Consider the following 15,806-nt stretch of genomic DNA (forward strand, 5'->3'; position numbering starts at 1 on the left):
TTATTTTGGCTCCAGGTAGTGGGCCTGTGCTGAAATAACACAGCAGTTAATGGGATCGACCATGTGGTTTTCATAAACTCATCAGTACTGCAACACGAGAGCCAAACAGCTCCATTAATATTATTCAGTAGGTAGGTTGGTTTGACTCATGGAGTTTTGTTTACAGAACAATGCCACGTGACTGTTTCTGGACGAGCGAGTGGAACTTTGGCACATCGTCGCTGGCTGCAGCTGGAAATCACTGACTGGAAACAAAATCTATTGTGGTCTGAACCATGAGCTTGAATTAAACTCCATGACTTTCTACGCTAGCTTGGCTGCACATAACTTGAAACAGGATGGCTTATTTCGGTAAGCTATAAACCGTTAATAAAGAGGATGGGGGAAAGTCTCCCCTCACCCAACGTCCAAATGTTCCACTGAGGATGATATTGGATCTTGACCAGAAATGTCTCCTGGGTGATTTTTCTCTCCCTTCTCGGTCAGTTAAAGGTTTTCCGCAAAAATTTTAAAGGTTATCGGTCGAGGATCGCTTGCTCGTGCTCTCGTTCTTCCTAAATAACAAAACAAAATTCCTCCTCTGATATTTCATACACACATACACCAGAAATCTGTCTACAAACCCTTAAAGGCATCAGCATTGCCTTGAAAAGGCAGAACTGCCACAATCAGAGGCAGTCCCACCAACCGCACTCCCTCAGAGAAGGAGACTGACTGCGTGATGGGTATGAAATATTGTAGACCTGTTGAGGGAGATGATCTTGAAAATGCAAAGCAAGTGGTGGAGCAGATGGAGGGTGTGGAGGCGTGGAATAGTGCGCAGATGAGGATATAGGTAATTTCCGTAGCTGCCGAGAGCATTAGAGGTGAGCGACACCCTGGATGGATACTCCCGAGAACTGGAAGGAATAATCCTTACATTTCATTCAGCCCCTTTCACATCAAGAGGCCGTCTCAAAGCACTTTGCAGGATTTACAGTAACGGTGTAGTGACTGTGTATTTTTGCAGGCGAACAGCTAAGATGTGTAGAAATCAAACTTTATTCATCAGTCATGGTACAATTGCATTAAATAGACGCCTGTCTGACAGCTCTGTGTAGCTTCAATATCATTACAGCCTCCATTAGGAATCTACAGCCATCTACTAGGTCAGACATTGCTACGGAGTGTAGTAAACTGTGCTCTCCTCATTGAAAACAGAGTTTGCTAGCGGGCAAACATACGGAGGTGAAACGGTTTCTAATCTATGTCTGACAAGTAACAAAGAAAGCCAATTGAATGATAGAAAATCTTTGCAGCTATTCGACAAGTTACCGTATCTAAGAAAAAGCCTCACATTCAGACAATGACGGTGTGCACCTCTATTTTTGGTTAATTTGCTCTCCCCAGCGATCGGCCTAGGCTTTGTGTCTCTCCCCAGTGACAGCAACTTCCTAATGCAACCTACCATCATAGCCAGCAGGAGACACTCACACGCTGCTTCCTGCATCCTGGGTGTAAGCCTAAGCTAACCAAAGCTGGTTTCGGTGGAGCTTGACAATCTATTGCCTATAGTAAGTCCTCTTAGGAAATGCATCCTCCTTTCATGGCATCTTACCTGACATTTTCCCCTTCCAAAAGCAATTAGAAAGGTAGAGGGACAAACGTTATCCTTACTACCTGGTGTGTATCATAGGGCTGGAGGCAATGGAGGATGATCTGGTTTTTTTTGGTGGTGAGGGGAGGGGGGGGGCAACATAGAAAAATCCACAGCTCCAAAGGGCTTTACAATCAACCTCAATGGAAACGACTTTACCAAGTTAAGAGTCCATGAATGACTGAATGACTGTCACACTGGTCATTAATAGATATATAAAAATAAGATAATCCAAAGCTAAATCCAACTGCTATTCTAAAGACTACCACATTCGAGGGGGGGTGGAGCCAACAACCAAATACAGTGACAATTTGTTAGCTCTGTAAAACTACCCCAAGTCCTCAGCTCCTTACGAGTACAGGAAGCAAAGTCACAGCAGGACTACCTGAAATCTTAATGGAACCCTCAACAAGGAAACACAACTCACATTTCATGGGCTGAACGCCAGTTTCATTGCCCAGACAATAGTTGTTTCGTGTCAGTGTGTGTGCGTACGCGTGGGTGGGGGGGGAGAAGGAGAGAGGAGATAAGACGCTTGAATGAATCATCATTCCGTCTGCATTCAACAAAGAACAGCTTCAAAGCCAACCAGAACAATATATGTCAGTGTCCTGGAGGCACCTGCCCTGGTCCCGTTCCTGCACTCGACAATCACCGGGCTCCGTTACATGGTGCGGAGGCTGACTGCACCGTATGGCAAATCGTGGATTAAAAAGTCATGTGGATTTTCTCCCATTCTCAGCTGCTTCAATCATCAACGAGGGGATAAAGGCAATTCCTACATTCGGGTTTTCGGATGAAAACCGAACAGAGCAGAATGAATTGCCAACAGGGGGAGAGAGAGAGAAAGAGGGGGGAATCGCAGTCGGCCCGCCCCACATTCAGCAGCGACTCCCCTTCCTGTGGCTGTCTCTGTGGCTCGCACCATATCGGCGTCGCCTCTTGCGTTTCACCGATTCCTTCTCCTCCGAAGGCCAAGTGAAGCCGTTGACGGTGACGGAGCCGTTCAAGTTGTCGATCTCTTCGAAGTCGGAATCCTCCTGCGCGGTTACCGATAAGTTCACGTAAACATCTTTCAGTTTCTCCTCAAAATACAGTTCCAGGCTCTTCCCAGCTTGGGCCACCTCTGAATCCGCCTGCAGATGATAAGGACACAGTTTGATACAAATATCAGGGATTTTAACCTCCTTCTCCCCCTCTACCCAACCCGCCCACCCACCCAACACACACCACAAGTTGTCCTCTGTAACTTGCGCCTGTTTAATTGATAATTCTAATATGTCTTGCATTTCACATAAGCACCTTTCATGTTGGGGGGATGTCTCAAAACGCTTCACTGCGAAGTATTTTGGAGGTATATTGATAACATTAGATGCTTTGAGAATGCCCTCCTGCTTTGAAAGGCACCGTATCAATACAGAATTGTTATCTACTCTCAGAGCTGTATTCACGCACCACACGCAGACACAGGGGGAGCATGCCTGAGGGGATCAACAAACAGCAGTGGCATCGCAGAGACCTGGAGACTTACGTAATTGAACTTGGCACAGTTCATGAACATGAGGCGGACGTCAGATACAAACTCCTCAGGAGTGTAGTAATGCAGGGAGTTCTTCTTCTGAAGCTTTGCCCGGATGGTGGAGAGATCCATCGGCCTCTTGATAATCTGGTAGTAATGGCGAGCCTGAACAAAACAGTCTACGTTGAGAAATATTATTACCTTTCTGCACCTCGGTGGTGAAGCCCATCACCTCATAGTGAAACTGAACTACAGACACCAGGAAATCAAAAGGCCTCTCCCTGGTTTCTGCTTCACAAAATTGATCTGAACTTAGCTCCTGTTGATCTGAACTGAAAGTCAGAGAGGAGAACAACAATTGGGAGGAAACAACTGGGGTCAGCAAACAATACGTCAGATTCCTGCCTTAACATTAATAATACATGCATTTGATGGACCGTAAGCACGGTCGAAAAGGAAGATTTTCAGGCAGGCGGAGGGATTGAGGGAGAGGATTCCAAAGTTTCGGGGTGTAGTGGCTGAAAGCGCGACCTCCAATGGTGGGGCAGAGGGCACAAGGGACCAGCAGGAGGCCGGTGCCAGTCGAGCGGAGACACCGGGTGGTGGATTGGGGAGTGAGGTCGGAGAGGTAGGGAGGTGTCAAGGAGTGAAGGGATTTGAACACGAGTGTCAGGAGTTTGAAGTCGAACTTGTACACGCTACTCACGCACCAAGCACACATTAAGTTAGAGGCACTCTAATTACACACTGCGTAAACATGCGCCACGTGCTATTTACACACTCGATCAACATTAATCAAGCTCTATAACCCTTCCCATCCCTCGCTGGGCACATGCTCCTCGGACACAGTAACCAGCTGTACTCACCAGAGGGCTGACCGGCTCATGGAAAGGCATGCTCAGCTGGTGGCAGTGGAGGTACAAGGTCAACTTCTCACACTTCTGCGAACAACACAATCCATCATCAATAACACAGCACGTCAACATTACACCCCCGTTCACTGCAAAGCACATGATAAACACTTCTGGATTCCAACACCCAGCTCGGGCGCAACCCTCAACTGTCCAGCGCCTTGGGACATTCTTCCGATGTGAAAGGCACTGTATCGATGTAGTTTTGTTGTTGTTGTTACTCACCCGCTGGTCGCTGATGGACAGCCCCTGTAACGTCCTCTTCCCCCGTTGCTCGTTAATGTGTCGAGTGTTTTCACAGTCATAGTCCACCTCCGGCATCACCACACTGCGGCACAGCATACACAGCCACTCCCCCCTGCAACACAGACTACGTTAACACACCACGTGCCACAGCTTGGCAGAGAGACAGGCCCTCACACAGCCCACAGCGTCGGGGAAACTCCAGTCACGCCAGCCCGACCGCTTTTCACTTCACACACTGCAATGCCGAACACAGAATCCAGGGACGACAAAAGTCAGGAGAGACTTCAGCAATGAGAAATAAGTTTAAAAATGCAACTTAAATCAATTTTGCTCAGCCGTTCCATCTATTTCTCGCTCTGTTCCATCTCTCTTCACTCTTACTCTTCTCAAATCTGCATTGTTTCTACGCTAAACATAAACTTTTTTTGTTGCTGGACGTTTGCTCCTGGCTCTCGTTGCCCGCTGCTTTTTTAAAAAAAAAACAGGACTTTGTTTGACTGAGAAGTGGATTTGAAGGCCGGAATTTCAGCCAAGCAACAAAAGGCAAAGACTTGTCAAATCAAATCATGATTCAAAGGCTGAGGTTTCTCTAGATTCTCCCAGAGAAAAACAGTGAGCCTCTCACCAAAGGGTTCAAAAAAAGCAATCATAACATACAATAGAATTGAGCAGCATTTTGTTCAAAACTAAACTCCAAATATTGATCTCAGAATTAAGGGGAAGCAAGCTTGAAAAGATTGTGGAGCTGGCATGAGATTAACGTACAATTAATTATACAGCCAGCCTTGCTGCTGTACTCAGGGTAAGAGACCGTTCAACTGACAATAGCTTGGCGCCCACACATAAACAAGGCGACAGTTATATCTGCTCCCGGACATCTGAAAAGTCCTCCAGATCATCACAAGGGGGCTGCAGAACCAGGCCCTTCGTGGTCACGGCATGTGGGAGCCAGCTAGACGACTCCGATACACAGCACGACTTGCGATGCAGCAAGGCAAAACAAACCAAGCTGCATTGTCAGGGGGCGGGTGCCTCATGCAAGGCTGAGACGCCAGGCGTCTGCGGCTAGACTTACATTGGGAAGCTGAGCAGAGCCGGAACGTGGCAGCCCAGGTGATAGACCTTGGGGCAGCGATCACAGCACAGGAGCTCTCCGCCGTTCAGACACACCGCGCACCAGTCCTCGTTCTCAAAGGCCAGGCCTCCCAGCACGGCCGGGGCCATGCGAGGAGGGGTTCCGCTCTCGCTGCCGTCAAAATGTTTCTTGTCCGGGGGCTGCGGGGGGCAGTCTTTGCTCGGCAACAGGGCAGGAGTGGCAGCGAGGTCCTCGGTATCCTTCAGTGGGGGCGGAGGGTTGGAGTTTGGTGGGGTCAGGGGGTTGTCCAGCGAGATGTTCTTCAATAAGGAGAGAAAAAGAACAGAATCAACGACTGCGGGATCCAGGATCAAACATCTCAGATATTCAAGAATTCCCAATCTTACAAACAAAGGACTATCAGGGCATAATGGTTAGTTCACTTGCGTTGCAACCAAAAGGACCCGGGTTCGAATTCCCAGGCAGGGAGAGAAACTTTTCGGCAAATTTCCTTACTCCACGTGCCTCTGTTTACCGAGTAGTAAATAGGAAACCCGTTTGTTAGTCGATTGGAGGATCGCTTTCCAGGGGTAATAAGCTCACACAAAAAAAATGTAATCAGTCAATCCAGTTTGTGGGACACTACTGTGCGCAATGGGCTGCCACGCTTCGCCCATGAAATACACTCTTTACTTTACAGAGTATATACTTTACAATGTATTCGGAGAAGAACTTTGAGACGTCTCAACCGCACGATAAGGCGCTATATCAAATGCAAGGATAATTATTATTATTATCAGGAGAGTTGAGTGGGGTGGGGGTGTGGGAGAAAGTATTGAGGTCCATTTCTGCTCACTTTTTCTGGAGTTTCTGAGGTCTGTTTTTCCATCGTGATGACGAAGTTACCTTCCTCTTCATTAGCGTCCGGCTGCACTTTAAAGACAGGCAGGGGACCGGTCACCGGGGCACAGATGTGGAGCCGTTCCAGCCGCACGTAAGGGACCTTCACTGCCTCAGCCGGGGCTCTGTAAACAGCAGCACAACTTACACCGTGAGCGTATCAGCAAAGCTCCGTGCGTTACACAATCCACGACTCCCATCAGCAGTTTGCAATACTGAGGGTTGAAAACGGGTATTGGAAAATTCTGTGCCGACCAGCAACTAAAAGAGACATTCACCCCCACAAAATACAAAGTCAATCCACTTTACAATGGATCCTGTGTCGCTTCAAGACATCTCAACTACATGATCAGGGGCTAGAGCAAATGCAAGGATTATTATTATTATTAACTGGTTTTGTCCATCACAGTCGCGATGGACATTGGATCACAGCGTTGAATTGCCAATTTCACCACCTTAGACGATCAGAGCAAATCCTACCAATTGCAAAGCTTTCTGACGTGAAGGGTGTTACATCAAATCCAAGGATAATAAATATTAATATCGAGGCAGACGAACGCAGTGAGCTTAAAACCGAGCAGGAAAAAAAAATGATCCCTGACATTTTGGGGGATTGACTTGCAAAACGGGGCCAATGTCATTTTAAAGCTTTTATTCCACCTGATTCACAAGTTGTTTAAAATCTTGTTACCTGGTGTTTTGGTTGTCAGGAGGCCGCGGTGACTCGGGGGAATCCGACGGAACATCGTGTGAATCACTCACACCGGGATCTAGTTGAGAGCGACGAGAGAGCGGTCATCAGTACATCAAGCACTCGCTATACAGTACACAGGTAACTACTGACAGGACAGACACAGCACTTGCACCCAGAGTGCAGATCCAAGAAAGGGTGGCTTTACCTGGCATATCCCCATCCTCGGATACAGGAGTGGAGTCCAGAGGAGGGGTGCTGCTCACTGACCCCGGAGACAGGAGAGAGAGTTTACAGCTAAGGTTGACAGAGAGGTTCATCGGTTCTTTGAAGCCGTTCTCTTCGGCAGGATTCCGCTTACTTCCCAGGGAATCGGTGGGTGACGTGGAGCCCGTTTCCTCACTCTATAAAGGGAGCAATAATTCTTTCTCACAGCCAGTTTGAATCTTAAACCGCGCACGTTTCTAACAATCATTTGTACAGTGATCACAGGGGCCCTGAAATGTTCCAAATTTAAGATGATCTTACAGGCTAAGGTTAGGTAGAATTTGGGGGCCTCAACGCTTTGCAAGAGCGCTGGGGGTACAGAGAACATTAAGCTAACAAAACAGTGGAGAGATCACATGGTTAATTATTTAACAGAATCTCACCTTATACACTGTGTTGCTGGGTTCCCAGTTCACGTCCAGTTTCTCTGCTGGGAGACCCTCGGTAGGGCAGGCTGAACTGCTGACTGGGTTAGTATCCACAGCGATGTCCTCCTCTCTGGGGGACGTGCGTTTGAAGCTGCCTGAAGCAGAGCGCTGCAATGGAAACAAGGATGAATCAACACTGGGTGACGTTGAACAATGCAACACAGTGAAAGCCAATCCACTTGAACACAAGGCAAACTAATCCAAAGTAATTATACCAGTCGCTCTCAACCGGTACTGCTCTCACACACCCTGGTAACCAGTTTCGGAGTCATTTGGGGGAGAGCGGACCAGGGAGTGAGACTAGAAATAGCTCTTAGAGAGAACCAACACGGGTACAATGATCCGAATGGTCTTCTCTGCACTCAAATTCAGATTCCATTTGACAGAGGTCTGCAACAATAATACCTGATATACTTTATTACATCATCGAGAAGTCTCAAGTCACATTTCCAAATTCCAAGAAGGTTGTATTCTATAGAGAAGCAATCTGAGCCTCAGGCAAAAGAGGATGTCTATCCAACATCAGCAGGGGCAGTCACTCTCCAGGTTCCTTATGCAGATCTACCGAGTGAGCCTGACGAGCTCCGAACACTCACTAAGACAGCAGAGCATGAGACAATCATGCAATATGCACGGGCACTGAACACCAGGACAGGAGCATCATTAGATCTCAACCGTTTATGTCAGCAACACAGCGAATGAAGACTCTGTAGGCACCTCCTCAGACACCTCGTTTCCTGGACCAGCAGCTAGTATTTCTAGGGTATTTGTGTATCAAAGATGTGAGTTAAAACAGAACCCATTGGCGTGCAGCAACAGCTTCCACGGAGATCAGCAAAACAAGCACACCCAGAGGTCTGTCAGAAGAGCAACAATTCAACACAGCCCCCTTTCCAATTACTGAAACCATCACCAAGGCATCCCCAAGGCTTATTTAACCAAGAGTGTGAATGCAGCCTGAATTGCTCCAGCTATCAGGCCAGCTAACTGCAGGAACTCACCGTGTGAGAATTGCAACACCATTTACGTGTATGTAAATTTCACATCGGGAGGATGCCCTTCACAGTTTTGGGCACGTGCCTGAGCAATGGACAAATAAAGAAACGGATGGAGTTGGGATACTTCTGTATCGCAGATGTGAGTTAAGATAGAAGCCATGGTAGAATTTGGTAAGTTAAGGGTTAATGTGTTTTTATTTTGCACAAGTAGTGAGAGGTCCCCGACTGCTTTGGCTTCTCTGAAACCCTCAGCTAAAGTAGCTGCTAACTGGGATCTGGGCTGGGAAAGGTGTTTGCCAGCCTGGGAGAGCCTCAGCATCCGGGATCAGGGCTGGGAACAGGCTGAGTTGATGGGGTGAGACACTGAGAGATGGTGTGCGGTGAGAACATGGGTTCTGTAACTTGATGCACATGTTATCCCCAGCTGCTCCACAGTGCTGAAGTATTAGGGACCCACCTGGCTAAGGAACCAAACAACGGAGGCCTTCACTCTATAACTAAACTCATGGAGCTAGGTCAGCTCAAGGAGACTGCTTACCTCCCCCAACCCGCACCCCCCTCCAAAAAAGCAGATGTTTTGAGTACATCACTCTTAAATAAGCACAGGGGAAAGTACACAATCACATTAATAGGGCCCAGATGATCACCTCTGCACTCCCAACCCCCTCAGCGTCTGAGCCTCTTTTAAGCGCTCTGAAACGCTGCCCGCAATGAAGGGCCCTGTAGTTGTTGCTGTTAATCAGAATGTTTCCACCCCCGTAAATAAGTATTACACTTTGTCAATAGTAGCAGTCGTCAGTCCTCTTTACCTCCCCTTTTTGTGAATAAAAGAGCTAGCACATTGCAGCCAATCCCAACACGTTCAAGACCAAATATTGGCACCAACGAGTCAAACGCCATTTGTCCAGAAGGCTGTTTACCTTTATTCTTCCTTTCTTCACAGGACATGAGGGCAACAAGCGTGCCGAGGCCGCCTTGGAGTGGGACACTGGTTCCCCATCAGCTCTGTGAGGCGCCTTCAACTCCAAGGACTGAAGAGGGATGTCGCCTTGTCCGAGGCACGTCAGGCCGTGTTCTTCCTCAGCGCTGTGGGAATCGGGCAACTGGAGAAGAAGATGGCGAGGTACGGGCGAGAGTTAAAACAAGGTCGCGACCCTTCTGGTTCAACCGAAATTTTGCAGCCGGCGAACCGCACGCCAGACAGTGGCGGTGAGCAGCGCCGATGGCACAGCCCAAATGCAGATATGGGAAGAATGTGTGGGCTTTGAAGAGAAACCCCATTAGCTCATGTACGATCTCGAGGATCTTGAATTTCCAGCTGCATAAACCACCAAGCATGCAGTTTCCTACCAGAGGCCGATGCAGATGTGTCAATGGAGGTTTCTGCTGCGCCTTGAATTTACGCCAACATTTCAAACCCGCCTGTCTCTTCCCCCACCCCACCCCCACCCTCCCCCGGTAACATTTCCTTCTTTGTGTTTTTTTTTCCACAGCCGGCGAGCTGTGCCCTTTGAGACAACGCTACTGTTCAGACACCTTTGACGCGGAATAATAATAATAATAATACTTCCATTTGATACAGCGCCTCATTAGGTCGTTGAGACGGCTCAAAGCGCTTCACCAAGTATCCTGTAAAGTGGATTTTTTGCGAGAAAATGCAGTCAGGGCAAAGTGCCCATCGCAGGCGCGCAACTTACGGCGACTCGATCAGCCACGGCAAGGGGTGACACCCTCTGGGTTTCCCGTGGCTGCTCCAGGCGTAGGTGCCGGCTGTGGTCGCTTGCAGCCTCTCTCGGGAGCTGGGGTTCCATCGTTGCTTCTTGCTGCCTGACCGGGCAGTTACGCTGGGCTCCGGTGACTCGCTCTCCATGCTGCGGAGCCCGGCTGTTGCTCCGCTGCTCCAGAAGCTCCTGAAGACTGACCGGCATTCGGTCCAAGTCTCGTTGCTCCTGCTGTTTCACCTCCGGGCTGTGCTGCTCGGCGAGCGACCCCTCGCGCTCCTCTCTGCACGGCGGCTGCGGCGGGGGAGAGGGCTGCTTGGGCCGCTTCCCGGCTTGCGCTTGGCAGAGCTTGTCCGGCGGCCTCTGCAGCTGCAGCGGGAGCAGCGGCTGTTTGGGAGGCTGCGCTTGAGGCTGCAGCACTCGCTGTTGCTTCGGCTGCTGCGCGGGAGCCATGTGCACTTGTGCCTGCACTGCGTACAGCATCGGCGGCACGTGCTCACCCAGCGCCAGCGCGCCGTGCTCACGCCCAGGGTGAGGGGCAACCGTGTGCCAGCGCTGCAGGCCGGGCGGCCCCTGCAGGGCCACGGGCTGCGAGATGCTCTGGTGCAGTCCGCTGTAATGCAGCTGCAGTTGGTGCTGCAGATGTTCGGGCAGATGGGGAGGGTGCTGCGCGCAATTCGCAGCCTCGCGCTCGCGCTGCACAGGATGGACGTTCAGATAGTGGCTGCCGCACACAGAGTATTGCTGCTGCACGGGAGTCTGGCGCAGGAGAGACGGCTGCAATGCATGTCCGTGACTGGTCAGGTCACAAGGCCCCGGGCCCGGGTGGAAGAGAGGCTGACATTCTTGGTACACCGGGTTTTCGCGATCAGCTGACAAATGACCTGGAGAGGAAGGCGGACACAACAACAACGACAAATTACACTTGCACAGCGGCTTTCACGGTTGGGAGGACATCCCAAGGTGCTGGGACAATCAAGAATCTGCGCCCGAGCCAGGGGTTGGGATCAGGAGGGGTACAGGGCAGGGAGGGTGACCGAAGGCATGGTAACTTGCAGATTTTCCTACCTAAATTGGAGAGCTGCTTGGACCAGGTGGCGGAATCCCAGCGAAACTGAATCTTGGACGGACCCAGGTCCACGTTGCACTGCGTCTCCAGCAACCGCCGCGTCTGAAAGAGGATCTGCAAATAATGTGAGAAATTAACCGTCAGGAAATAAACTCAAACACTCCCAGGCAACCCGCCCCGCAAGGCACCAGCCCGTCACTGCCCATCACCAGCCGGTTAGCAACTCTGAGCCGCTGCTAGTGAATCCCGGTGTAACGCGTGGCCTTTTCGAACCCCGGGATCTCTCTAAAAATGTTGCCGTCGGTAATCTTAGTTTTAGAGCAATACCATTCTTTGATTACATGGCGAGGAGCCATCACAGAACAGCAGCTGGAAGAAAGATTCACTGCAGCTCATGATATTCCCCTTCGCTGCTCACCAGCTCATCACAGCAAACAGGGAACACATCACGAACCAAGTCTACCCCTGGATAATAGTAGCAGCATCTCCATCGCTAACTCAACCACCAAATGCACCTTAAGAGAACTAAACTCTTTATGGATCCCCTTGGCTGTTAAAAGTACCTGTTCCGACGGGGGTCTCCATCCACATATGCTGTAAACCTCATCGTCAGCTATGGAGTGTTTCAATTATATGGATTCACTCAAAAAATGTACAATCATCACTACATTTACTGTGCTATGTGGGGTTAATGCCCTTCGCACCCTATGCCTCGTTTCTGAACTGAAACGGGAAGCTGGTGTCTCTGATGCACCCTCGCCAAGCTCACTCACTGATGTGCGTGTGTGGCACTCGCTCACCATGCTCACTCACCAGCTCTTTGCTGAACAGGAAGGGGATGCTGTTCTTCTTGGAGACGGCCCAGTTGATGAAGTTGAGCACGTGCTCCAGGTGCCGACAAACGCCCACCACCGCTTGAAGCTGATGGTCCAGTTTCCGACTCCGCTCATTGGTGACACGCTGCAAAAGGAAAGGGACGCCCAGTGTCAGCACAGAGAGAGAGAGAGAGAGAGAGCCTGCTCCCTGCACAAACAGGTCACAAACAGACTGGACTAAGTCTGGTGCAATGCAAGTCTGGCTCCTATGATGTAGACAGCGTTTATTCCGACAGATAAGCAGACAGTTCTCTTCATACAGAATCAGGGTCTGTAACCCATTACAGTAATGGCAGTGCTAACCCTTCATTTGATACAGCGCCTATTACACGCATTATGTGTCAAAACACTTCGCAGAAATCACTGACATGTGTGGTGACTGTGTGTAGGAAATCCAGTGGCATTGAGTTTTTTTTTAAAAAATATATTTTACCAGCCTTGCACATTGCTTTGTCCGAAGTAATGTATTTGTGATCGTTGAACATCTCTCAAAAGTAGAGATATTACAGCTGTAAGTCAATTACAAACTCTCACATAGACAGGCACTCCCGTTGGAGCAAATTCCTAATGGACTCCACACTCAGCTGCTGAAGGCCATCATTGCCGCTATTAAGTCTCAGCATTTTCTTTCCACAACCCCCTACCCACCTCCTGGATACCTTCAGCTAATGCGTTGGCTAAGTTCTAGTGCGTGGGAGAAAGGCAGAAGCCAGTGTGCAAGGTTACAGCGCTGTACAAAGCAATAAATTCTCACTTTGGGCAAGAAGCCACAGTGGCAGCTTAGAAATGAAGAAAACGTGAACAAAAAGAATCAAACGCCCTGTACCTATTAAACCACTCGTCTGTTACAGGAAAAAACATCAGTATGTCATTATACTGTAACAAAGGCACGCCATTACCTCTTTTATTGTTCTCTTTTCTTATTTTTCAACCTAATAAATAACCATGGTGAAAAGTACTGCCTTGTACAACTCAGGTCTATCATACAATGGTCACCAGAATTTGATTTGTTATGGCAGCATATCATGTCATCAAAATGTTCCGAAGCGCTTCACAGATTTACTGTAAGGTGTATTTTACTGTGTATTTTAGTGGCTAGCGTGTGATAGATCTCAGTATTGGCAGTTCCAGTCAGCTCGGTGTCTACCTCCAGCTGGTCCATCAGAACATTCACTCGCTTGTTCAGCTCATTGATCACAATCATCTTGGCCATCCTAATCTGATTTTCCACCTTCTTCTGCATCTGCTTCACTTCATTCAGTCTGGAAGACAGATTCGAACCCAATGTCAGCACCTCAACACAGTAGTTAGTGGTCCTTATCTTCACTTAGCAACTCTCATACGAGCTGCAGCAAGTTACACCAGTTAGCCCCAGTTAACCTGTGAGATTAGCCCCAGACACAGTGCTCTCCCTCTCTCTTTTGTGGTGAATGGGATGCATCACCTGTCCTGCACTTGCTTGGCTGAGTTCTGGATACTGACTTTCTTCTCCTCCACTTTCACGGTCAGTTCTTCCAAAACGTTCTTCTGGTTCTGTAGAGCATCGTCCAGGTATTTGAAACTGAAAAGGACAAAAATACACAAGAGTTTAAATACTTTTTAGGGCTTCGTTACATTTTCATAAACACTTTTTTCAAGACACAAACTTCTCGTTTCACATCATGGCACTGGATCTTTAACGTGCCGCTGGACAGGCAGACAGGAGCTCAGTTTCAAGTCTCATCCGAAGGTCGGCACCTCCAACAACACTGCACTCCCCCACCGGAGCGTCAGCCGAAAATTATGAGCTCAAAGTCTGACTTGGCGGCTTGAACCCACAAACTTTCTGACTCCGAGGTGAGAGTGCCAACAACTGAGCCAGGCTGACACCCATTTAGACTATCGTGGGGCTTGTTGCATGGAATTTCCAGCTGGTTCTGGATACTCTCAAGCACGGCGATGGGTTTCTGCGTGGGTTAGACACTTGGCTGACCAATAAAAAAACCTTTCATGTCGCGTCCCAGGCAGAGTTGACTGGGCGCTGGTTCTCTCTCGCCCCACGGTGTGCCCTGCCTTTACCTGTGCTCTTTGTGTTGTGTTAGCTGGCAGTTCCAGCATGCCAGCATGTCACAGGTCTCGCAGAAGAGCTTCAGCGGTTGCTTGTTGTGAAGAGGACAGTACAGCGGGAATTCGTCAGAGTCACTGCCATCACCTGAGCACAGAGCAGAGCGACAAGCACAGGGTAAGAATCAAAGCAGGAAGAAACCCAGCGGCACTTTCAAAACCTGACGGTCGCTTTCATGTCTAGACTTTACATCAATTGGGTTAATTACGCTCTCAACCTTCAAGTAAAGCCCTCCCTCTGCATCATTAAGGCATTCCCATTTACCACACCCTTAATAATAATAAATATCCTTGCATTTGGTCATAGCATCTTATCACGTCAGAAACACATCTCAAAGCGCTTCACAGGATTTACTGTGAAATGGAGTGACTCTGTATTTGTAGGTAAACGCGAAGGCACAAGTGGACCCGGCAATGTCTCACAAACAAAACTTTTTTGTGGATGGGGGGGTGGAAATTGTTGTCCAGGTCACTGGGTGAACATCTTATTCAAACGTTTAACTAAATAACAGAGTTTAACTAAACGGGTTGTGTATCCAGTTACTCAGCTTCACAAATCTTATACTAAACAGCGTACACCATTTAGATTTCTACCGAGGTGCAAGGAATCATTAGCTTATGGATTAGTTTAAATCCATTCCTACTGGTTATTCATTGACAATCCTGAGATTACCCTTGTATTTTGTCTGAATGAGACGGCCAATGTTTGCTGTGGACTCATGGCCAACATGAACTGGGTTGAGAGTTCACAGATTCCCTTCACTCTGACCCTTACAGCCAGCAAGGAGAGGACTTTCAGAGTCTCAGAAACATACTGCAGCTGATAGTCTCCTTGCAGAATTAGTTTTGATTTAAAAAAAAGTTAATTAATAACAATAATACTTGTTTTTGATATAGCACCTTATCACGCTGTTGAGACACCTCAAAGCGCTTCACAGAATATATTGTAAAGTGGATTGACTTTGTATTTTGTGGCTGAAATGCTGCAGTCAATTGCATACAGCAGGGCCCCACTAACAGTTGTGGAATGCACAACCAATTTGTTTTTGGAGGGATTGTTACCCCTGGAAAGCAATCTACCAATCGACTGACAACCAGGTTCCTAATTACCGCTAGGTAAACAGAGGCGTGTGGAGTGAAGGAAACTTGCCTAAGGTTTCGCCCCAACCAGGAATCAAGCCCAAGCTGATTGGATAACAACTTTTAAGAGAGAAGTAGACAATTATTTGGGGAGGACCTGTTTGCAGGGCTACGGGGAGAGAGCGGGAAGTAGAATTGATTTGGATAGCTCTTTTAAAAGAGTCGGCACAGAGACGGTGCGATGAATAGCCTCTGTCTGTGCTATATAATTCTATGATCGTATTTTT

General features: G+C 48.5%; 1 protein-coding gene across 1 annotated transcript in view; it reads right to left on the reverse strand.

The window, feature by feature from the left end:
• Positions 1-1,023: 1,023 nt before the first annotated feature.
• Positions 1,024-15,806, reverse strand: part of trim66 (tripartite motif containing 66) — a 58,817-nt gene continuing 44,034 nt past the window's right edge. Inside the window, exons 4-19 of the mRNA XM_042341576.1 lie at positions 14,395-14,527; positions 13,781-13,897; positions 13,484-13,598; positions 12,275-12,421; positions 11,461-11,575; positions 10,369-11,276; positions 9,592-9,774; positions 7,629-7,781; positions 7,187-7,382; positions 6,979-7,057; positions 6,244-6,412; positions 5,388-5,707; positions 4,292-4,424; positions 4,022-4,096; positions 3,168-3,320; positions 1,024-2,772 (exon numbers count right to left, since the gene is read on the reverse strand). Of these exons, the coding sequence (XP_042197510.1) occupies positions 2,518-2,772; positions 3,168-3,320; positions 4,022-4,096; positions 4,292-4,424; positions 5,388-5,707; positions 6,244-6,412; positions 6,979-7,057; positions 7,187-7,382; positions 7,629-7,781; positions 9,592-9,774; positions 10,369-11,276; positions 11,461-11,575; positions 12,275-12,421; positions 13,484-13,598; positions 13,781-13,897; positions 14,395-14,527 (3,251 nt within the window). The 3' untranslated portion in view covers positions 1,024-2,517. The remainder of the gene's footprint in view (positions 2,773-3,167; positions 3,321-4,021; positions 4,097-4,291; positions 4,425-5,387; positions 5,708-6,243; positions 6,413-6,978; positions 7,058-7,186; positions 7,383-7,628; positions 7,782-9,591; positions 9,775-10,368; positions 11,277-11,460; positions 11,576-12,274; positions 12,422-13,483; positions 13,599-13,780; positions 13,898-14,394; positions 14,528-15,806) is intronic.

Source organism: Callorhinchus milii, unplaced genomic scaffold, assembly GCF_018977255.1.
Source record: "Callorhinchus milii isolate IMCB2004 unplaced genomic scaffold, IMCB_Cmil_1.0 Scaffold17, whole genome shotgun sequence".
Classification (NCBI taxonomy): Eukaryota; Metazoa; Chordata; class Chondrichthyes; order Chimaeriformes; family Callorhinchidae; genus Callorhinchus; species Callorhinchus milii.